The 24,261-nt window shown below is 26.6% G+C and overlaps 1 protein-coding gene across 5 annotated transcripts; it reads right to left on the bottom strand.

The window, feature by feature from the left end:
* Positions 1-2,018: 2,018 nt before the first annotated feature.
* Positions 2,019-9,323, bottom strand: LOC111301753 (glycosyltransferase BC10-like). 5 transcript variants are annotated; one of them, XM_022897680.2, is made up of 11 exons: positions 8,937-9,323; positions 7,783-8,297; positions 5,993-6,091; positions 5,135-5,235; positions 4,945-5,016; positions 4,740-4,830; positions 4,288-4,368; positions 3,143-3,202; positions 2,939-3,061; positions 2,557-2,595; positions 2,019-2,463 (listed from the first exon to the last, which is right to left on the bottom strand). In XM_022897680.2, exons 2-11 carry the CDS (start codon positions 8,167-8,169, stop codon positions 2,347-2,349), a joined length of 1,170 nt encoding a protein of 389 aa, XP_022753415.1. In that variant the 5' UTR covers positions 8,170-8,297; positions 8,937-9,323; the 3' UTR covers positions 2,019-2,346. The 5 variants fall into 5 exon arrangements, with proteins under 5 accessions (XP_022753415.1, XP_022753414.1, XP_089600694.1 ...); XM_022897679.2 differs by lacking the exon at positions 8,937-9,323 and adding an exon at positions 8,538-8,883; XM_089744568.1 differs by lacking the exon at positions 2,557-2,595 and having other exon boundaries at positions 8,937-9,298.
* Positions 9,324-24,261: the final 14,938 nt, after the last annotated feature.

The following is a 24,261-nucleotide window of genomic DNA, read 5'->3' as shown; positions in this document are numbered from 1 at the left end:
CTGACAATGACAGCCATCATCACCACGATATATGGCATGGCATCAATTGTTAGATTGAATTTGTCCCCAAGATAGCTTGCTGATTAATTTGTTGATGTTAATCTAATATACCACTAGTACTTTGTAGCAAATTTGGCAATTTCCTTCATCTTATTTTCCTTGTTCTATTTTATTGTTTATTGTTTGACCTAAATACTTAGACAAACAAAATCTTCTTCCGAAATCCAATCATGTTCAAGGTGTAAATCAAAGATGTTACATTATTTTTACACTAAGAGTTCCCAGTTTAATATAATTTTAAAATAAATTATATTAAATAATAATTATTTATTTTTTATATTTTAATATATCTATTGATATTAATATAATCATATTTTGTTCATTATGAAAATTAATTATTTATAAATTACATAATACAAAACATTTGAAAGTTTAATTTATATGCATTTTTTATAAACAACTATGTTTTATTATATAGCTTAACATATATTTTTATTTATGGAATAAAAATATATCAACTTTTATGTTATCAAATTTTTTTTAACAAAAAAAGTTTTCCTAAATAGTTTTTGATCATTTAATTTATTTAATGAATTATTATATTTAATTTTTATTCTTACCCTATTGTTTATAAAAGTGATTGATAAATTCAATTCATTATAAAAATTAAATAAGCAAAAAAGCAAAAAAAAGATGGTCTAATAAATATTTAATTTGTTATTAGATTTAACCCAAAATTTTCAAATACAAATAATAAATATAAAAAAGTTTAGACATTATTCATAAATGAATCAATCCACATATTTAGAAACTTTGAGCTTAAACCCTTGACCCACCAATTCTCTTTAAATGGATCAACTTTCTAAAAAAACTTCCAAAATTTTGAAAATTCTTTTAACGTAGAGTTGTAGGTAAATTATAGAAGATTATGGATAAAAATGTAGGATAAATGAGGATTTGGTTTTCATTTTTAATTTTGGTGTCGTGGAAAGATCTTCACGTACGGAAATATTTTCATTTATAATTATTATAATATAATTAAATAATAATAATTTATAATTATATGAGATTTATCAAAAAAATTTTTGCTAAATTCACACTTATAAATTACGAACCTCTATATAATTTTTTATTACAATAAAATAATAATAAGTGCCAAACCGTCTTGCTTTGTTTTATAGAATAAGTAATAATAGAGATGAATTTTATTACTAAATCATTATATTAAAAAATCTTTTTCTTTTTTATTTTTTCCTGCCTACCAAATTGAATGTAAAGGATCTTTAACTTTTATACTCAAAGCTTCATCAAACAAATAATTAATTTATTAACTCTGAATTTGGACTTCATTATTATCAATTTAACTAAAAATATCAAAATTCAGCTCGAATTCAAATTATAAATTAATGTAAACACATAAATAAATGTTATATTTTACTTATTTATACATAATAAAAAATATTTTAAAAATTAAAAACTGACTAGATTCTTAAACAAAGAACTTGAGCACAAACTTAATAACGAATACATCTTTGATATTGAACTTTTCCAACCCAAATCAACTGAACGTAGTTTGCTTGTTAAAGTTGACAAGGGGGAAAAAAAAAAGATTATAATTTATTTTATATTCCTATTCCTCTTAGCAAGATTTAGGAGCACCAAATACCCACTCATGAGGTCGAGATGCATTTAGTAAGGCTATTCACCAATGTAAAAAAGAATAAAAAAAACCATTCTGAAACCATTTAATCATATTATTGCAAGAGCAAATGGGAGACTCCGTAGCTCTTTGAAATCACCAATGGCGAAGACTAGAACAAAATTGCTGACACCTTGAGAGACTGAACAGTGAAAAAAGTGGCTGTGTGTATTTCAAATCACATATTGAACAAAAATAATTCATGTCTGGGGTTGGGGAAAAAGTATCCTTCAGCATCAGTGAGCAGTGCATAGTTTTTTTTACCAGGGCAAGGAACTGCTAAAGAAAATAACTATGTACAGTAGAGTGGGCTCTCAACTTAAATCGGATTTAAAAATTAAGCTATATTTCCAGAAAAGAGTTGCATAATTTCAGTCTTGTTTAACTTTTACAAAAAATGAACCCCCCAATAATCTTTCACATATATAATATAATGTATCAATGGCACAAATGGGGGGAAAAATGGACAAGATATTCGCCTCCAGCCTCATTCAAATCATCCTAACTGCTCTCCCAGCTGCCCTTTCACTCAAGAATTGTGGTTGGGAAACATGGCCATTTACAAATGTATAATCTAAATGCGAAACCGAGACGAAGTGAAGGGATCAAGAAAAGACTGTCAATCAATCCGACCAAAGAATTCACAGTCAAAAATCGAGGAGCATCATCAATTTATCTAGGGTTTCTGGATAGAATTTCCTTGCAAAAAGGTAACATGGTCGTCTGATACCATTCCATAGGCAAGGTTGTACCTGCTCTTCACTCTACAAAACGACAGAAAAAAGGAAAAATACATTCAGAATCTAGTAATTTTACCAACTCCTGAAAGCATGACAAAATGTGTTAGAAATGTATACCTTTTCATCACTTGTTACATGAACAGTCAAGTCAATCGACTGCAAAAATGTAATGCAAAATTCGTCAGACCCTAATTTCATCATTATTGGTAACCCCAATCTACTACACTATTACCAGATGACAAATCATGCAAGACCTAAATCATCATACAAAAGAACCACATATTCTCAGTGTATCCGTTAAAAGGCTAGGTGGTAAGTTGTTGACCGTTGCCATATATTCCCTTTTTTGTGGCAAAAGATGAAGGTTTGTTTTCCCTATGACCATACTACTACATCACATTCATTAGTATCAAGAACAAACTGGCAAGTGGTTATTGCAATTTGGCAAGTGGTTGTTGCAATGGGATTGCTTAAAAAATAAAGAGATAAGCACATGTACCGTAATATTCTTCAAAAGCTCATCTGTAACATCCTGAGCCCTATATGATTTAGGATGCCACTTTCTTTCAGACCAGTCAACATGTGTTACTGACCAGTTTGCAATACCACCAGGATCAATCATCTGAGGGCACACAAATAAAAACACATTAGGAGAAGCTAAAGTGAAAAGTAGGAAACATGATCCAGGGCATGGATTTCTCACATGGAAAAAGGTTGGCAAGTAATGCTCATCAGCAATGCAATTTTTGCCATCCAAACCTGGCTGTAACAATCAACATGAATGAATGACTATGAGCCAGCAACATAAAACTTCGGCATGAATTCTATCTTATTTCAAAGTTCCATAGATTGCAATTATCAGATACTTATATCATAATGCATATCATCTCCATGATGAAATTCAGTTCACATGGAAGAAGAATGATTTCTGCCCTTGTTATACAGTTATATGGAACTCTAAGGAAAGCTAGATTTAAAAGAACCAGGCCAAACCTAAACAGTCTAGTTTAAGCAGAAAATAACTTCCAACTTGATCTGAAATTTATGTAAATCCAAAGAATTCCTTAAAAGTAACTTTACTTCCAAAAGAAAGAGTTCATTTAGCTCACAGGCAAGTCATTAACATCTAGGAATGTTGTCTTTGTGCTAATATTACCGGTTAAGCTAGAAAATGACTGAGAGATAAACATTGATCATGCAAATTGAGACCAGTCTAACTAACAGGCAATGGTGAGAATAAGAAACATCTGTTATAGCCCTTAAAAAGTTTTTTATATTTTATCAAATGATATTCATCACTCTCCTCAAAAACGTTGAAAACTATTAAGCTTTTATCTTGATTGATAAACGAGAAGCAATGAAAATAAGAAACATCTGTTATAGCCCTCAAAAAGTTTTTATATTTAATTGAATGATATTCAATACTCTCCTCAAAAACATTGAAAACTATTAAGCTTTTATCTTGATTGACAAACGAGAAGCAATGAATTGGAAAGGAGCAATGGAGTCAGAGGGGAAACAAAACGAGAGATCAGGAAAATTGAAATCAAATTTACCTGCAACTCACTGCCATATGTTAATAAATATATAATGCTTTTGATAACCCAGAGTAGTTAGATTAGAGCTACTTTTGCCATCATGTGAGAAAAAAGTCCACTTAGGCAAATTCAAATTGATCTTCATATGTTTTTATTATTTTTCGAAGTACTGAATATATAAAAGAAATCATTAAAATCGAAACAAATAAAAGTGACCAAACTCTCTCATCCATGAATCAAAGAGGGTTCTTGTAAATTCAAAATAAAACAGATCACAAAAAATCAAACTACATTTTAAGATCAAATTCACCTTGCAGTAATCCCGGAACTTCGAGTAGTAAAGACTGTCAGCTATAACTATCAGAGCATGCTGCCGCCTCATTGAGAACCACTGCACAAAATTTACTCATTTATACTTGCCACAACAAGAAACTATATAAGTTTTCTTAAAGAGGTGTGCTGAATGCTGAAATATTTCATAACAAGAGACTTTGTGACTGCGTGGACTTGAACAATTGGGGTAAAGAAAACAGTAAACATTCAAAATGAAAAGTATACACAAATGCATCAACAATGGTGATCAAATTTGAACAATATAGAACACCAGCAGTGATGCATGGCCTTCATATTATCAGAAGCAGAGTTGACTGACATAAAGTTCATTCACACGTCCCAGCTACAGATTTACCATTCAGACTGATTTATTTAATGCATATTTATCAAGATAACAATGGTCTTTTTATCACATCAATTAAGACATACCTGCGCACCCTTTCTGAAGTCTTTCTTTGCTACTTCAGGTAGCATATGCTCTGAATACCTGCCATTTCCATGCGGTCCAGGATCCCCAAAGCTGGCAAACAAAGTTGGGGGGGGGGGTGGTGTTACATGTCAAATGAGGTAAACGGTGCAAAAAATCCATCAAATGTGTGATCGCATGGGTGTAATACTCTAAGATTTCACTTACCAGTCAACAAAACTCATATTAGCATGCATCAGATAGTTGTAGACATAATCAAAATTATGCAACGGAACACAGCTGCAATGTCACGATCAATGCTTCAGATTTGATAATAGTATAAGTAAGAAAAAATCCTTTTCTTTGGGGGGGAAGGGGGAGGGGTTTATGGCTGCTAAGTGAGACAAACTATATTTACCTCTCAGAAAGTAACACAAAATGTTGGTTATCAGGATCTTTTAGAGCATGTGCCAATAATCGTCTCTCAGCATCAACCATAGAAATTTTTCCCCATACAACCTGCAAATTCAGTAAAACCAAAGATTACTAGCTCAACAAATTGTGGACTACAGTACCACTAATAAATATGATAGCAACGTATCAAAACGTCAATCAGTTCAACCACAAAACAACAGACAATAAGGAGATAAAAAACAACAATCATGTCAATAAATAAATAGATAAATTAACCATACAATAATAGTTGAAATAGCAATTTATCAGATCACAAAGTTCTACCAAAAATTTTGATATTAAAAATAGCATACTTGCACACTCCTAACAGCACAAAAATTCTGTTTATTAGTAGTTGAATGTAAAATGATGCTGAAGAATATAATTAGCAACAATCTTTAACATGATACTAGAATGGCATGGTAAGTGCTATGACCATGTTTTGGGTTTGGGACAGATTTTCCAAATGACAAACAAAGTTGGACTGTAAATCATCACAGACCTCATAAAGCAGAAACATGAACAAAATCAGAATCTTGATATTGCAGATAAGGAAGTATACAGGGCAGTCCCTCTGATATACAGAAATTAAGTAGTTGACAATTAAGTTTTCTGCCGGAGCCATTATCAAGTCTCACAGTGAATGAATCACTTTATATTTTTGTAATGACCATTATAAAATCAGGCTACTTGGCATGTGCTTCCAAAATGCAGAAGCATGGAAAGATAATTCCAATATAACAAAATATCAGATCAAATGGAGAGAGAGAGAGAGAGAGAGAGAAATAACAACCTATCAGCAAATTTAATCTAAGATGCATACCTCACCACTGTGAATTTCCCGGTTAAGGAAGTAACGGCTCACATGCACTGGTTTTTCTTTTGATGCATGGACATAAACAGAAAATTTTCCCTCATGCCCCTGCCATGAAAAATGACCAAACTTTTGATCAAGATACAAGGTAAATAACATCTCAAAAGTAACTAAAAGCCACAAATGTAGGAAAAAATAAAAAATAATGATTAAATTCCTTTATGCAAGAATTCAACAGAAACAGTCCAAACTAAGCAAACAGTCAAATATAAACAAAAAGTTACTGATACAGACATCCCAATGCACACAAAGCAGGAGAATCTGCCCACTTCCCTCCACCCTAGCATTTGTACTGATTCACAATGTGCCAGATTGATATCACGAGCACCTTTGCCACACAAATTAACCCATATTTGCATTCACAATCAATAAAGGAAATGCTCTTTACTTGAATGAAATATATATGACCCTCATTCATGTTAGATGAGTCCATGACACCAAAAAAAAAAAGTAAACTGACCACCTGAATTAATTTATTTGAATCAACCAGAAGAGACATGTACTATTTGATTCAAAAATAGGCTTCATATAGCCAGTAGCTTTTAAGTAATACAACAAAAAACTTCATGTTGCCTACACCAAAAATTATAGGTACTATAAGTTTCTAATTAGTTCAAACAAATCAAACTGCTTATTGTAGGAATTAACCCAGTAATCCAACCTTCCCTTTCCACCAGCATGTCTGCATGCAATAGCATAAAACAGCTTCAGTCCCTCATCCAACTCAACTTTTCATTTTTTCTACTTCTATATCTAATGTATGACCTGAAATGGTTATTAATTCCCATCTTGAGGCTACATATCACAAATATTGGCACTTTCTTCAGATAATGATCATAAATTTACAAATCACACATACAAACTGCATTTTTATGCAGCATAAACAGCACCTGTGGCAATAAGTTTGTTCTTATATATCAAAATCTTGACAAGTATGATGAACCTCTAACCATTTCCACATAGGGTCCAGTGCACGATGGTTCGTATCTGCCCTACTATCTATAGCATCAAGGTTTGAGAAACCTCCAGATGTGAATATCATTACTGACAGGCTAAAACAAGAAATCTCCAGCAAAAGGTTTCAAAAACATAATAATGAAAAAAAATTAAAAAACATGAAGAAGGATCCAAACTATCTAAAAGCTCCAGTTAAAGTAGGTAGACTACTCCAAAACACAAAATCACCTTCTCCCTCAATTTCGTAATGGTACAGATATAAAATAGCAACTTTATTACCCAGAGTCCTCGCTTCACCCCGTATTAACACTACAGTTCAGGCCCAAAATCTCTACCAGGTTTTCCCATCTGCCATAAATGCAATGTTATGGCTAAAAATGACCCCCTCCAAGTATTTCTAAACCAAAAAAGAATTGTCAATTTTGAATCTATACCAACAAAAATGAATGAATAAATAAACAAATACAAATTACTTCAGGAAAAAAAAAAAAAAAAACCCAAAACAGGCAGGAGGCAGGGTACTTGAGGCCTCACACAAAAATGTCATTCCTATCTTAGCAAACATCTTTTATATGGTAGATTTTGTATACCATCCATCCAACCTTGTTATACGGGACCAAAACTTGAATGAATTTCTTCCCAATGTATCAGTTCATGAAAGCCAAGTTCAAGGATATTAAATCATGACATTAAATGGGATAACAAAATATCCAAGAAGCATATGAAAACAATAGATTATAGAAAGGAAAGACGAACTAGCAGCCAAAAAAGAAATAACTTACATGGAAGAACATATCCCAAAGCTTCTCAAAAGGTAGTGAACTTGGAGTTAAGAACAGGAATGCAATTTTAGAATTTTTAGATTGTACAGGAGGTGTATTCAAAATATTTGTAAACACAACCTGCGATGCAATCTCCTCATCAGTTAATTCCCTCGCAGGAGTAGAAGGAAGCCAAACACTAAGGGCCTTGCAACCTCTAGAAGAAAATACGTAACAAGCACCATTGTCATGCGGTGGATAGATATAAGCACACACTAGAAAAAGGCTGACCAACGAAACAAAGAAAATAATCCATATCGGCCTCTTCAAAGGAGGGCGGTGGCGAGACCCAGGCAAGATCTGCATATCAACCATGCTGCCTAGTCGCCACGCCTGAGCTCCCTTCATCTACTACAAACACCACAGCTTTATATTCATGTGATTCTCTTCTGATTCCAGTTTTTCTTTTCCTCAAAGAAAGGAGTTAGTATTCAACAACCAACCACAGATTCTTCAATCAATCAATGTAATGTGATCTGAGAAAGGAAACCATAAGCAAAAACGTTACAATACTTAGTTTGTGACACAAGTATCCATGAGACCAAAAAACAAAACTTGGTCAAAAAGATCAGCGTAAATACCAAGTAAAAAAACCCGATCAAATCCTTTAACTTTAAAGCTTCAAGAAGGGCCCAATTTTTTTAAAAAGAAGCCAGTAAATTCAACCAAATGTTCTATACATTTCAAAATAAATAAAAGCAGATTACAAAATTTACCTCTTTTTGGTGGGTAATCAAATGGCTCAAGGGCAACAGTTTTTCAACTTATGCAAAACAGATATAGCATGAATTGAAGAAAGGAAGGCTAAAGTCTTGGATTTGCCTAACTATTAAAACCAAACACAACTTCTTTCAACCATTTCTATCAAAAATAAGGAGAAACATGTGATAATAAAGTCAACCCAAATCGAAGACCTCGCTGGTCCAACCTACCAAAAACCTAAGACTCATTCAAATCCAGCAAAAGAAAAGACATTTCCACACTCAATCTCCCTCCTTAGTCAATACCACTCTTCCCCCAAAAAAAAAGAAAGAAAAATCATAATGAAACAATCTTCTTTGAAAAAACAACACTGAAACGAGGCGACAACTAAAAGAAAATGAGAGGCAAGTTACCTGAGGAATGGAGCTGATTGAAGAAAATGAAAGAGAAATTAAAATCTCCGGATTTCAAAGATCCAAAAATCAAAAAGACAATAAGATCTAGGGCGGGCAGGCATAGCATGAAACATGAAACAGAGAAAAGAGATTTGTATTGTGTGTACTTGCAAAAAAAAAAGATTAATCTCTGTAAAATGGGTTTTTGATTCTTTGGAGGATTCGTTTATGTGTTTAGTTCTTAATTATTTGGCTTTGGTTTTGGTTTTTGTATAGTTATTTGTGAAAGAGGGAGAGGGAGGGACAGCGGGGGTTTGAAGAAGCAGAGCAGGCGGGTTGTTATTTTAGCTGATTGGCATTGTTCCAAATGCAAAACAAAGCCGGCGATTTAATTTAATTAATTGCTTATCGTTTTTGTTTAATGCTGCTTGCAGGATCAACTGTCAATGCCTAGCCGCAGTGCAAGCGCGTGTTGCTTCCCACCAACTCAGCCAAGATTCAATGCCTTGTCAATTAAACCCTTTTAAAGTCTAATTTTTTTTCTATCACGTTATTTTTATATGTTTGGTAAAAGGAATAAGAAGAAGAATTCAGTATATCTATACTAATCTTAATATAATTTAAATTGATGTAACCGATGGACGGAACATCAATTCAATTGAAAATTTTTTTTAAAAAAAAAGTTAAGCATTTTATAATAATAAATATAAAATTAAAGAGATATACGTGATTTTATTTTTTAAAAAATTTAAATAAAATAAACCACTCATTTTTTGAAAAAAAAAGCTATCACATTTTAAGTGATTCATATAATATTTTAAAAAGTAATATATAATATATTTAAGATTTGAAGTAATAAAAATATTTTTTTATTACATCAATTTTAGTATAAATAAATGAGAGAAGAGAGGTTTAACTCGAAATTAAATCTTTGATGTTTTTTTAAATGCTTTTAATCATTAAATCAAAAGCTTAAAGATATAAAAATAAACTTTGAATTTAAACAATGAGCATTAATCCATTTTAAGTCAAAGTATCTAAATGCAATAATCCATTTGTGTAAATATTAATGGAAGCCTCGTAAATTTCAGCTTTCCTCGAATATGGTATGAAAAGCGCCTGCATAATTTGTCTTCACAAAATAAAAGTTAAGCAAAGAGTCAAACAGTTTCTTAATGGATATAATATATAATTCGCCTAAAGGCGCTGTTCTCAGCATTTTAATCCAACAATATAAAGAACAAAAAGAGATGGAAGATGCAACCTAAATTCCACCGCAAAGCGACGGTCGTTTGAGCCGAATTATAAAATTAAAAAAAAAATTATTGAATTAATATTAACTCACAACTCTTAATGATGTTTGAACAAAATAGGATAGACTTTTTATTTTTTGTTTTTATATAATTTTAGTCGATTAAAGCTTCAAGAATGCTTGTTTTGAAAGTTTTACTCAAAGATAATCGACTATCCTTAAGTTCATTATGGAGCATTCTAAATTAAACTTAGCTTTTGTCTTTGATCTGGTCGATTTAAGGTGTTTAATAAATTAATGAAAATTTTTTAAAATATTGAAAAATAAAATTTTTAATGGGTTTATTTTTTCAATGCATTTGATAAAAATTTTTAGAAATCACTTAATAAATTTTTTCAATGAAAAAGTTTAGAAAATATTAAACTCTACTTAAATTATTGTTATTTTTATTTTTAGAAAATATCATTTAATTATAAGCTAAAAGATAAAAAAGCTTTCAAACAAAAATTTAATAATTATCTAAACTCCTGTCATCTTATTGCAATTAATTAAATTTTTTTATTTTTACCGATTGAACCTTTATTAGAAAAAAAAAATGATTAACTTTTAACATCAATTTTTGTCACTTAGTTGGGATAAAAATAGATATTTAAGGGTTTATTTGAATAAAAATAAATATTTTAAAGGTTCAACTTATTCAAAATAAAAAAAAAAATTTAAGACTTTGATTATAATAAAATATCAAAAACTTAAATTTTCCTCTAGAGCTTCTTTTATCCTTATGCCTTAATTATATAAGTGTTATTTTTTTTCTTTTAATCAATTATCTAACCTTTCTAACTTTTATTAAATAAAATAATTATAAAAATCTTATCTCTCTTTCATAAAAAAATTATTAAAAATTTAATTTTTAGTAACATATCAAATACTTTTTATATTATAAATTCGGTACTTAAAATTTTAAGAACTAAAATATTTAATATGATACTTAAATTTTAAAATTTTTTAATATATTACTTGTATTATAAATTTATTAATTAATATAATATTTAAAGAGTTATTTATCATTTATGTGTTATCATATAAAACTAACTATATTAAAAATAAATGTCATAATAATTAATAAATTTATATTATAAATATCACATTAAATATATTTTATTATGGGTCATTCGCAACATTATCCCATTTTAAAAATATCATTTAAAAATACTTTTTATTAATAAAATTTAATTATTGAAGTATGCACTTTATTAGTCAAATCTAATTATTAGAAGATTAATGGCGGATCAAAAAAAAATTTTCCAAAAGTATTCAATTATAATATATAAAAAAATTAATATATTTATTAATTTTATCAACAAAAACGATATTCATGAGAGAATTATAGAAATATTTTAAAAAAATTTCTTATAAATTTTCTTATTTTCTAAACTTTATGGGTCCACCTATGGTATTAGTGCATCTAAGTATTTATTTTTTAAAATTTTTAATTTATCCTAAATAATCTACCTTTAAAGAAGACATTATACGTATAAACTTTTTCAAAGTCTATAATTTTTAAGTATCCGCTTTAATATCATGCTAATTGATTGATAGTTCAACCAACTAGCACATCTAAGTATTTTATTCAATAATAAATATAATTATGCGCTCTGCTGCAATAAATTGTAGTTATATTTTCCTACACTTAGTGCAGAAAGCAAGTAGAATTGTAGAAGTGTTCAGGGATGATAGATTAAAGCTTTAAGAATGCTTGTTTGAAAGTTTTACTCAAAGATAATCGACTATCCTTAAGTTCATTTTGGAGCATTCTGGAATTTAACTTAGCTTTTGTCTTTGATCCGGTCGATTTAAGGTGTTTAACAAATTAATGAAAAATTTTAAAATATGGAAAAATAAATTTTTTAATGGTTTTATTTTTTCAATGCATTTGACAAAATTTTTTAGAAATCACTTAATAAAACTTTTCAAGGAAAAAGCTTTAGAAAATACTAAATTCTTCTTAACATATTATTAATTTTATTTTTAGAAAATATTATTTAATTATAAGCTAAAGGATAAAAAAGCTTCCGAACAAAAATTTAATAATTATCTAAACTTCTATCATTTTATTGTAATTAATTAAAATTTTTTATTTTTACTGATTGAACCTTTTATTAGAAAAAATATGATTAACTTTTATCATCAATTTTTGTCTAATCAAAAGCTTAGTTAGGGTAAAAATAAATATTTAAGAGCACATTTGGATAAAAATAGATGTTGTAAAGTTCAACTTATTCAAAATAAAAAAAAAATTTAAAACTCGATTGATTGCAATAAAATATCAAAAACTTAAATGATTATAAAATTTTTCTTCTAGGGCTTCTTTTATCCTTTTGCCTTAATTATATAAATGTTTTTTTTTTCTTTTAACCAATTATTCTTAACTTTCTAACTTTTATTAAATAAAATAATTATAAAATCTTATCTCTCTTTTATAAAAAAAATTATTAAAAATTTAACTTTTTGTAACATATCAAATACTTTTTGTATTATAAATTCAGTACTTAAATTTTTCAAAACTAAAAATCCAGTGCCTAATTTTTTTTAATGTTAAATTTATTTAGCTTATCAATCTGCTCTAAAGTTGAAAACTTAATCAACTAAGGTATAATTTAACATTGTTGTTGTAGGTCAAAAAAACTCTTGATTATTTTGAATATTTGGCATTATTGTGAAAAATAGTGTAGTAATTTAAAATATCTAAAAAAGATATAATATTTAAAAGTACAAAACAAGCCATTTTTAATATTATTTAATTATATTATATTAAAATGTATCAAAAAATAATTGTGACTTAGTTTTAAACATTTATACAAAAAATAAAATTTTTAAATTTTCATAAAAAGATTAAATGCCTTCAACCTAGAAAATAAAATAGTTATATCTCTCTAAGTTTTATTTTAAGTTAAAAATATAATATAACAAAATATGGGAATGCTATATATTTAAAAAGGAATAAACTTACAGATGGTCCTGAATTATATTGAAATGTTAAATGTAACATCTAAATTTTAAAAATTTTTACTTAAATTATGAATTTGTTAATTAATATAGTATTTGAAAAATTATTTATCCATTAAATGTTGTCATTTGGAACTAACCACATTAGGGTTAGTTCCATGTTAGTTAAAAATTCAAAAACCGCATTGAATATTTTAAAATTCAAATATTACATTAAACATTCATTATAGTTTAAGGTAATGTTTAGTATTATTTTTCAAATCATCATGGTGATTTTAATTACTATGGTAATAAGATTATCAAAATGATTTGATCACCAATGATTTAATTATCATGTTTTATACGATATTATAAAATCACTAGTGCTTTTAAATCATTATATTTGGTATTATATGAAAAAATAAATCATATAATATAAAATATCCAAAATAATCTTAAAACAAATATTTAATACTTATTGAATTAATAATTTATAAAATAATTAAAAGTTATTTTATAAAAAACTATAAAAGTATAAATTGATTTTAATAAAAATAATTTTTAAAAAATATTAAATAAATTTATTATTTTTTCTAGTCAATATAAATTTATAATATAAAATCTTTTTTTAAAATAAGTGATGAAAAAATAGATTTTTTAAAATTTTTGGTCGTCAGTATTTTGAAATAATGTTAATTATATTTTTTGTGAGGATAAGTTAATTGAAAATTAATATTGAAAATTATTTTTCTACAATGATAAAACTTTATCATCCTTTAAATTGAGAATCAAATCATTCCCTAAGATAATGATCTATCATTTGGTGATTTAAGATCACTCTTACGTAAATTTTCTAAATTGCTTGCAAATAAGATAATGTAATTACAAAGTGCAGATTACTAAAGTTTTTAGATGGATCACTCCCTATCAAATACTCTCTAAGGTTTGTTCATAACATTAACCTATTTTTAAAAAATCCAATAAAAAGGGATAATTTTATTTAAAAAAAATCGATAAGAAATTAATTAAGGGATAGTTTTATGATAACTTAAAAACAAAAAAGGTATTTAGTTTATTTCCCTTTTAAGGTGGCATTTGATAACAGTGAGCCTGACCATGGTGAAATTGAAAAGAGTGATAGAGACAAGATTGATTACTATAGCGATTGGATTAAAATCAATAATAAAAATATATGTTTGGATGTAAATGCGACGTTGGCAGTAAAATAAATTATAATAAAAAGAGAAATGATCATTAATGATACTAAATTGAAAATTATACGTAATAAAAATTTAAATTATTTAATATTTATAAAATTAATAAATTATTTAAAAAATCACTAAATTATTTTTACATCAAATAATAATTTGTTAATAAATGATTAAAAATTAATAAAAATAATATATTAAATAATATTGTTTATTATATTAAATTAATAAAATTATTTCTTGAAAAAAATTAACAAATTTATTTTAAAAATTTTAAATAAAAAATTTTAAAATATAAGAAAAATTTTATCTTTATAATATAATTAAAAAGAAAAAAAAAACAATTATGTATTCATTCTATAATTATCAAAATCGAATCAAATTGTCGGTTCGATTGAGTGAATAGGTAAACCGATACTGAAACCAATCCAATTCTATAATTAAACTAGTTTTGTAATTAAACCACTTTAAATCATTATGTACTTATGGTTTACATAATAAACCAATAAACTAGGTGATTTTTTTTAATCAGACTAATTCAATACTAGCTAATAAGTTTAGGTAAAATATGAAAAAAAATCTTTAAAGTATTCAAAATAATCTAATTAAATCATTATACTACTATTTCACCTAAATAATCCCCCCAATTCTTATTATTTACTGTCAAAGTCTTTATGTCACGGGTCGAGACTCAAACTCCGACCTGTGCGGCTTTAGAATCTGGGCATCTACTCATCCGAAATCCTAGATCAATCTACTTACTACGGTTCGCACCCTTGTAATGTATTATCCGCTTTGGCCCTCTGACCTCATGATTTTATCCTACAAAAGGCGTCTCACAAGGAAGAGATGGTGTGAACCCTTATATATCCCAATGACCTTACTTTTATATCTAATGTGAGATTCAAGACTCCTCCTTAGGTCCATAACATTCTCCTCCACCCAACCTCGTGACGTCCTCGTCACGAAAGCTGGTCATTTTGCCTACCTCTCTCGAGGCGCTTGACGTGGATCGAACGGTTTAAGGCTGACTCTGATACCACTTATCACAGATCGAGACTCAAGCTCTAATCCACACGGCTTCAGGACCCGGACATCCACTCATCTGGTGTCCTAGATCAGTCTACCTATCACTGTTCACACCCTTGTGAGATATTGTCCGCTCTGGCCCTCTGACCTCACAGTTTTGTCTTACAAAAAATATCTCACAAAGAAGAAATAGTGTGAATCCTTTTATACTCCAATGAGCTTTCTTTTATATCCGATGTGAGATTCATGATTCTTTCTTAGGTCCGTGACACTTGCATCTTTATATTAATGATATGTTGACATTTTTTTAGACATGTGAATAATGATATTATAAAAAAACTTATATATGTATAAAAATAAGGAATTTAAAAAAAATGATCTAACAAAATTTTATTAATTGATAACATAATTAAAAATAATTATAAATTAATAATATATAAAATTCATAAAAAATAAAATGGTAATAAAAATGATTAATTATTTGACCATGATAAAAAATAATTAATAAAAGAAAATGTATATATGTAAAATTAATAAAAAAAAAATCTACAATCATATAAAAATATAAAAATGATTTTAATTTCCTTTTTACTAATTTTCATGTAAATATAAATATTTCCTTTTTATTAATTTTATATATAGATATTTCTTTTTTATTACATAAATATTAATTATTATATATTAATAAATAATATTTATATTTAATAAATATATATAATAATTATTTGTAATTATTTATTACTTATTATTTAGTAAAATATAAATATTATTTGTAACTATTAAAATATAAAATATGATTTTAATAAAATGTTAAGCAATTTCATTTCTAACTAGTAATTAATTATTCTATGAATTTTATTTTTTAAAATTTGTAGTTTATGATATACTTTAAAATTTATAGTTTTATAATTGAATTATTAAACTTTAACTTTAGTTAAAAGTTTAATAAAAAATATTATAAAAAATATAAATATTATAAAATTTAAAATTTTAAAATATTTATATTTTTTATAATATTTTTTATTAAATCAACAATTGACTCATCGACCTATAGCTGAATCAATAATTTGATAACTTAAAACTTTGAATGATTTAATATCCTATTTGATTCTGATAACTATAATTTATTCAATGACTTATATAAAGCCCAATGAAAGAAAGCTAACATTCATGTTGCGCAACGAAATCCAAATGAGATCTTACTCATTTTTTGTGCAAAAGTAGGCCCACGACAGGTACATTTGCATCCCAAGTAGCTCTAAAATATAGTTTGCAAATCTAGCGGTGATAAGGTTCAATTCCGGTCTTTATTTAATTATTTTGATTAATATATAATATTATAAATTTTTAAATTTTGATATTAATTCGAATTGAATTTATTTTGAAATTGATCTTAACTAAATTCTATCAGTTCAGTTTATTAGATTTTAAAATTAATTTTTATATTATTTTAATTTAATTTTTAATATATTTAAATAAATTTAAGTATAAAATAATTATTTTATTTTATAAAATATTAAAATATATAAACAAATAAAAATATGTAATTACATATATATATTTTATTTTTCATTTCTTGATTTGATATTTGATCTAAATTTAATATATATTTAATATTTAAACTTAATTTAAATCGAATAGAACAATCTAAACTAAACCAAATAATATAATTTCTAATCTATCTTCGATTTTCTCAAAAAAAAAAAAAAATCCCTCGTACGTAAAAGCACCTTCCCAAGTGCTTTTCCAATTGACTTGAAAATGGATGTGAAGTTCAAACCAGACTATGTTTGGCATTGAATTGGCGGTCAAAAGCTGCGTTTTTAGGAGCCAAATGCAATGCCAGAGGTCTAAATTGTGCTAAAGTTAGAATTTCAAGTGACCGAAGTTGCAATATAAAAGTGAGTTTGCTCTCGCGAAGAAAAAAATACACATGGACTGCATTTAGATTTGATCGCAGCCATGGCACGGTGAGATTTAAACATTTTTGGTGCAACTGCACCGTGACTATTTGTTTGGACAACAAAATCGTTCCTCGATTAGATCTAGGTGACACCAACGAAGGGAAAATTTTCCGTCGGTGGGAAACGGCCACTTCACCCTGTTTTGGAGCTTTTTGTCCCTCAAATATTTTTAGTTCAATTTCATTCATACATCTACAATTTTATTAAAATTAACATAATAATTTTAAAAAATAATATTTTATTTCTACTTACAGTATTTTTTGTTTAATTATAACCGTAAGTAATTAATTTTTAATATTTTAAATATTTAATAAAATTAAAAGGTGCATCAAAATAAATTTTTAATTTATTTTTAGATTAATGTTTTTATTAGTTATTTTTATTTTTACCTCACCAACATCGCTGAATTTGATCAATCATATATTTCAACACTAATTTTAATTTTATCGTTATAATATTTAATTTTATCTTTATAATAACTAATGTCACTGTCACAATTAGTTTTAATCTCATTGAAGACAAATCTTATAACCGATTTAAATGTACTCTTAAGCTTATTGTTAATGCTATTGTACCTCCGGTAAGGTACATTTAGCAACTAAAAAATCATGGTGAAATCTAAATGCTTGAATGGTGATGCACTGTTAAACTACTTACTTTCGCATCGAACTCCCATTTTGTCACTAAAGCTTTTAGGTCATGTGAAAAACTTCTTTCCCACCATAGCAATATTTTTCAATATTACCCATACTTTATTTTATCCTTAGAGGCATTTAGTTTGTGAAATTTTAGATTCCAAGTAAAAGTGTAATATGTAGAAAAGCTTGATACTCAAGGTATTGTTTGATTTTTAGAACATCCTGTAATTACATTTATTCGTTTGATTGAAAAAAATTTTAATTTATTAATTTATGTATAATTAACATAATCTCTTTGATAAGTTGTAAGTAATTTTTTTATTTTATTTTAATAAAAAAAACTTAAACGACAAATAATGTCTTTAGTAACAAAAAAAAAAAAGAAATATTTAAAATTTTTTAATTGAATATATCAAATTATGGCGTTTAACTCGATATTGTAGTAATTATTGTATTAAAATATAAAAAAATTAATTATAACGTTTGAAAGAGTTGAACCCTTTATCTGCTTTTGTAAATATATTTAAAAAAAGTATCAAATAAAACTTTTGTTCAAAGAAAATGCCAAATGTCTTTTATGAATTTATAAAAGTTCTAGAAGATTGTCTATCAAACAAAACGTTTGAAAAAAAAAAAACATCTTATTTAATATTTTTGTAAATGTTTTGAAAAAAGTATCAAATAAAGCATTTATTCAAAAGAAGTGCCTTAATTTATATATTTCATTTTTTATTTAAAAATTTTGAATAATTTTATTAATTTAATATAATAAATAAATTTTATTATGATAAATTAATAAAAAAATATGTCGTAACGGTTTTATGTCCGTCCGACGAATTTGGAAACAAAATAAAAAATAACGGAGTCACCACCAATCTTTTTTTGGCTAGGTGCGATTGGTCACCTATTAAAACATATCCTTTTAATGAAATCTTAAAATTAATTAAAAAAATAATTTTACGGTCTGCGAAACAGTCTAAGTTCGGGAGTCGGTTACATGTGGGGAAGGATTAGCACCCCCACAATGCCCATTAAAAACGGTACCAATTAACAACGTGTTATCCTTTGACTTTGATACAAACAATCTTATTTTTAATATTCGAAAAATAATTTCTTTGATTTTTTTTATTTATTAAAAAAAATTATTCTCGAGAAAAATAAATCAAAACCTTTTTATTGAAATAATTTTAAAATGTTTCAGTACGTTGGTAACATTAAAAGAACTCTTTCTCACCTAGAGATTTCTTAAAGCATCTCTACTCGGAATATTTTTAGAATCTCATCTTTGGAGGCTCGAATTTATTTTTCGTAAGAAAATGTCATGTTAAAAAAAATTATTCTCGAGAAAAATAAATTAAATCCTTTTTATTGAAATAATTCTTAAAATGTTCCAGTACGTTGGTAACATTAAAAGAACTCTTTATCACCTAGAGATTTTTTAAAGCATCTCTACTCGGAATACTTTTAGAATCTCATCTTTGGAGGCTCGAATTTATTTTTCGTAAGAAAATGTCATGTTAAAAAAACTATTCTCGAGAAAAATAAATTAAAACCTTTTTATTGAAATAATTCTTAAAATGTTCCAGTACGTTGGTAACATTAAAAGAACTCTTTCTCACCTAGAGATTTCTTAAAGCATCTCTACTCGGAATACTTTTAGAATCTCATCTTTGGAGGCTCGAATTTATTTTTCGTAAGAAATTATGTCATGCATGCCATGCAAAATATTTTCATGTTTATGCAGACATTTTATTCTCATTCAAAAATTTTATTAATTATTTTATTAATTCTTTTATTTTAATTGAAATTTTGAAGAGAAAAAAAAGAATTTAATCATATTGAAGATTTTTTATAAATATTTCAATACGCTGATAATATTTTACAAAAAAAATCTTCTCACCTAGAGATTTCTTAAAGCATCTCTACTCGGAATACTTTTAGAATCCCATCATTGGATTAAATTTCTTTTCTTTCTATTTTTATTATTTATATTTTTTTAATTTATTAATCAATTTTTATTTATTATTTAAAAAAAAAATCCTTACTGTATTGAAAATTTTTTATAAATACTCCAATACGCTGATAGTACTTAAAAAAAATCTTCTCACCTACGGATTTCGTAGGCATCACTACTCGAAATACCTTTGAATCTCATCATCGGATAAAAATTTCCTTTTCTCTTAATTTTTATTAGTTTAGTATTATTATTAAATTTATTTTTATATTATTGTTTTTAAAGTTTATTAAAAAAAATTTAATCACAATTTCATCATTTAATCTAACAAATATAAATATTTTAATATACATAAATATTAATAAAATAATATATAAAAAAAATTTTTTTTTACCTGAACCAGACCGGTCAACGCGCGGTTTGGTTCGACGGTTCGGTCCGGTGTTCGGCTCGGTCTGGGCGGTTCAATACCGGTTCGGTTCGGTCTGGGGGTTCGGTTCCGGTTCAGTCAGACCGATCTGAGCTGATGAAGAAAACGGGTCGTGGGTCGGGTGCGTGGATCCCGGATCGGGTCGCGGGTTGAAGCGCGGATCCTGTGCTCAAAACGACGTCGTTTTAGGCCTTTAATGAAACGACGTCGTTTTGGTTCTGAGGGTTTATATAAAAGGTTCAAAAATTTTTTTTTTCACTCATTCTTTCCTTCCTCAAAAAAAAAAACTTTTCTTCCCCTTTTTTTTTTCAGGCGACCTGGGTCCGGTGGCCGTCCGTCTTGACGGCCACTGTGGTCTTCGCCGACGGCGAACTCCAGCCACCGTCAACGGTCTCAAAAAATTCCAAAAAAATTCTCACGAACTCCTCTCGACCTCCTGAGTACAGATCTGACCTTCTTTTCACAAAAAAAAAAATCCTCACTTCCCTAGATCTGCTCTCAAAGTTTTGGTAAAAAAAAACTTTTTTTTTGTGTTTTTTGGTTTGTTTTTGTTGAGTGTCTTTATAGGTGTAGTTTGGTGCTGGGTTCCCCGTTCCAGGGGACTGCTTTTGCTTTTTTTTTTTTTTTTGTTTCTGCAAAAATTTTTTTTCGACAGAATCTTTTTTTTTTTTTGTTGCTTCTTTCTTTTTCCCCCCTTTTTGGTCTGGTTTACAAGCTCTATTTATAGAGCTTGTTGGGATTCAAATCTCAGATTTTCTGAGATTTGAATCTCATTTTTCAACTGAAAAATCACACCTACCGTCCGTGATTGGCGACTTGTCGGTCGTTGGCAGCTATCGGTGGTGCTTTTGACTTTAGAGATTGTGTACCAGATTTGAACCAGATAAGGATGAAGAAAAAAAAGAAAAAAGAAAGGAAGAAGAAGACAAACGCAGAAATGAAGAAAAAAAATTAAATAATAAAAATAAAAATTAAAAAAAATGGTGTTTACAAAATAAACATGCTCATAATTAAGTAATTAATTAAAAAAACTATATAAATAATAAAGTAAATAAATATTATTAATTTTTAATTTAATATGAATAAATAACTTTAATTTAATTATCATTAAAGATATTAAATATGAAAATTATTATATTCAAACTTTAAATAAATTCATTATATCAAAATTTTAATTTAATATTCTTAACGATAATTTTTTTTCTGACAACAATTTAACAAATCATTATAATTACTTTTACATTTAAACATATATTTCATAATTAATTTTAATTTTATCACTATAATAATCAATTTTACTTCCATTATTATTTTTAATATCATCAAAATCAATTTCACTATCTATCAAATAAACTTTTAATCGATAATTTGATAAACTTATCCAACTAAGTTTTCTAGAAATTTGAAAAACATGTTCATTTAAGGTATCTATTCATTACAAAAAAGGCGATTTTTCGAGAAGCACATGGTTATTCGAGAATAGATGTCTTAACAATTGATTGGGACCTATAAATTAGACCTGGCAATAAATTTTTATTTTTGTAAAATTTAGTAAATTTATATATAAAATTATAATTTTAGTAAAATTTTATATAAAATTTTACTTTTATAATATTATTATTTAATATTTTAATGTAAAAATTAAAATTCAAAATTTAAAAGTATTTGGTGTTCAAGGAAAAATATTTTATTTTGAAATATCCTAAAAAATTATAGACATAAAAACATAAGACGAGAATAATAAAATGTTTAATGAGTATTTGCACCATCTTCTAAATAATAAATTATAAAGTCTTCAATGGCAAAAAAATATTTAGAGAGATTAGTTCATGAAAAGTTATATTTCTATTAGAAAAATTGTTCTCTCTAATCAATTTAGCTGACAGATTTTGAGGAATGCTAGATTCTTTTCTTTTGTTTGGATTAATTGTTTTTTTTTTTTAATTATTAAAGGAACATAAGATTGCGTAATAGTATTTTTTATTATATTATCTTTAATAATATTATTAATAGATGTCACATCAATAACACATGATAAATAATTATGTTTAAATAATTTATTTAAATAATTTACATATTAAATAAATTATTAAATAATTTATATTTTAAATAAACAAACAACTTATATGTTAAATAAATAAATATATATTTATATTAAATGAATAAACAAACAATTTGTGCGTTAAATAGATTGCGTTTTAATTGAAGACCATAGTCTTTTGATACATAAACAACAATTTTTCATAAAAACCGTACTTTTTTTTTGTATATTATATAGACTACGATTTTCATAGAAACATAATTTATTCAACATTTAAATTATTTATTTAATTAACATATTAAATTAGTTATTTATTTGTATATGCTTATTTTTATTTATTTATTTAACATGTATTATTTATAATATTTATTATTTAATATTTAAATAAATAAAAATTAAAAATATCCAAAAATTAAAACAAAAAATGAAAATGAGACAATGGGTTTTTTTAGAAAACCATAGCCTATAAGAAAAAAGACTATGATTTTTTTAAAAAGCCGTGGTCTATTTTCGTTTTTAATTTTTAATATTTTTTAATTTTTATGTCTCTTTTTCAAATTGATATGATTTTTTAAGTTAAAATGTAAATAATAAAAAATAAAAAGTATTCAAAAATAAAAAATATGAATACTACAAAATCATTGTCTATTTTTTTTAATTTGAATATTTTTTAATTTTTTTATTAAACAAATAAAATTTTTATTTAAAATAATATTTTATATAAAAATTCATCACTTATATATATAAATTTATATGAAAATTTGATACTTCTCATATAATTTTAAATTATAATAAATTAATTATATTAAAATTGTTATATATGACATGCTTTCTTTTTAAAGAGTATCCTTGGTCCACCGTCTCGAAGGAATAAAATGGTAAAAATATCCTTCGCATGACTAGTCGGGGAATTTCTAGCAAGTAGCAATGCGCGTAGCGGCCGAAGGTTTACCCGAAACCCTGAAAATAACGTACCTATTTTCCTTTTTTTTTTTTTTTAAAATAAAAAAAGTCCATAATTGTGGCTTTTTTCGTGGATTATACTATGCTTATATGATTGTAATAATAATATTTAAGTGAAGTCAAACAAAGCTTGCAAATGTTGTTATTAGTGGAAACAAAGACCAAGGAAAGGCCATTTTTATGTTCATATTTGTGATATGTTTATTTCAATGGATGCAATTCTGTTGGATTAAAATATACTTGTTTATTGAACAAAATAAAAAAGAGTTATAATTCAAACGTCTTACATTTGAATTTTGACAAAAGGAAGTTTGGTTTTAAGAGTTGATAATGAAATATCTTTTTAAACAAATCTATCTGTAAAAAATAAAGATGAATTAATTTATTAAAAATTTAGATATCTTTTAATTCTGTAAAAATGTTGATTTGTTTTTCTATTGTTAACGCTAATTATTTAATCTTTAATGAATCCATATAGTTAGAATTATTTTGGTAAATTAGTATTGCAATAAATTTTGAAGTCAAAATTACACAAATTTTAACAACGAAAGTTACATAAACAATCTTAAAAAAGGATGATATTAGATAAGTTATAAAATTTTATCAACAATTATATGATCTGTTTTTAGCGTAATTGTGAATTTTTAGTTTCAATCATCAACATTTAATTTTTTTGACAATTTCAAATGAAAAAAAAAAAATTATAAATTTGAGGTGTTCTCTGATCCCATCTAAACAGTCCAAGTTATTATAATATTTGTATTACATGTGCATCGAGTCTGGAGTGATCTGGTTTGATTTGGCCCTTCGCTTCATGGAAATGAAAATGGGATAAACCCATCATTGGCATTGTAAATGGATGATGGGAGCCACATAAAT

The sequence above is a fragment of the Durio zibethinus genome, chromosome 15 (genome assembly GCF_047325235.1).
Source record: "Durio zibethinus cultivar Kanyao isolate XHJ-2024 chromosome 15, ASM4732523v1, whole genome shotgun sequence".
NCBI lineage: Eukaryota > Viridiplantae > Streptophyta > Magnoliopsida > Malvales > Malvaceae > Durio > Durio zibethinus.
This window is presented reverse-complemented; position numbering and strand designations above follow the sequence as displayed.

Coding starts and splice junctions, on each gene's coding strand:
- LOC111301753 (XM_022897680.2), bottom strand. CDS start 8,169: ATGAAGGGAGCTCAGGCGTGGCGACTAGGCAGCATGGTTGATATGCAG. Junction 4,831..4,944: donor AATATGAGTTTTGTTGACTG/GTAAGTGAAATC, acceptor TTTGTTTGCCAG/CTTTGGGGATCCTGGACCGC. Junction 2,596..2,938: donor AGCTTTTGAAGAATATTACG/GTACATGTGCTT, acceptor ACATTTTTGCAG/TCGATTGACTTGACTGTTCA.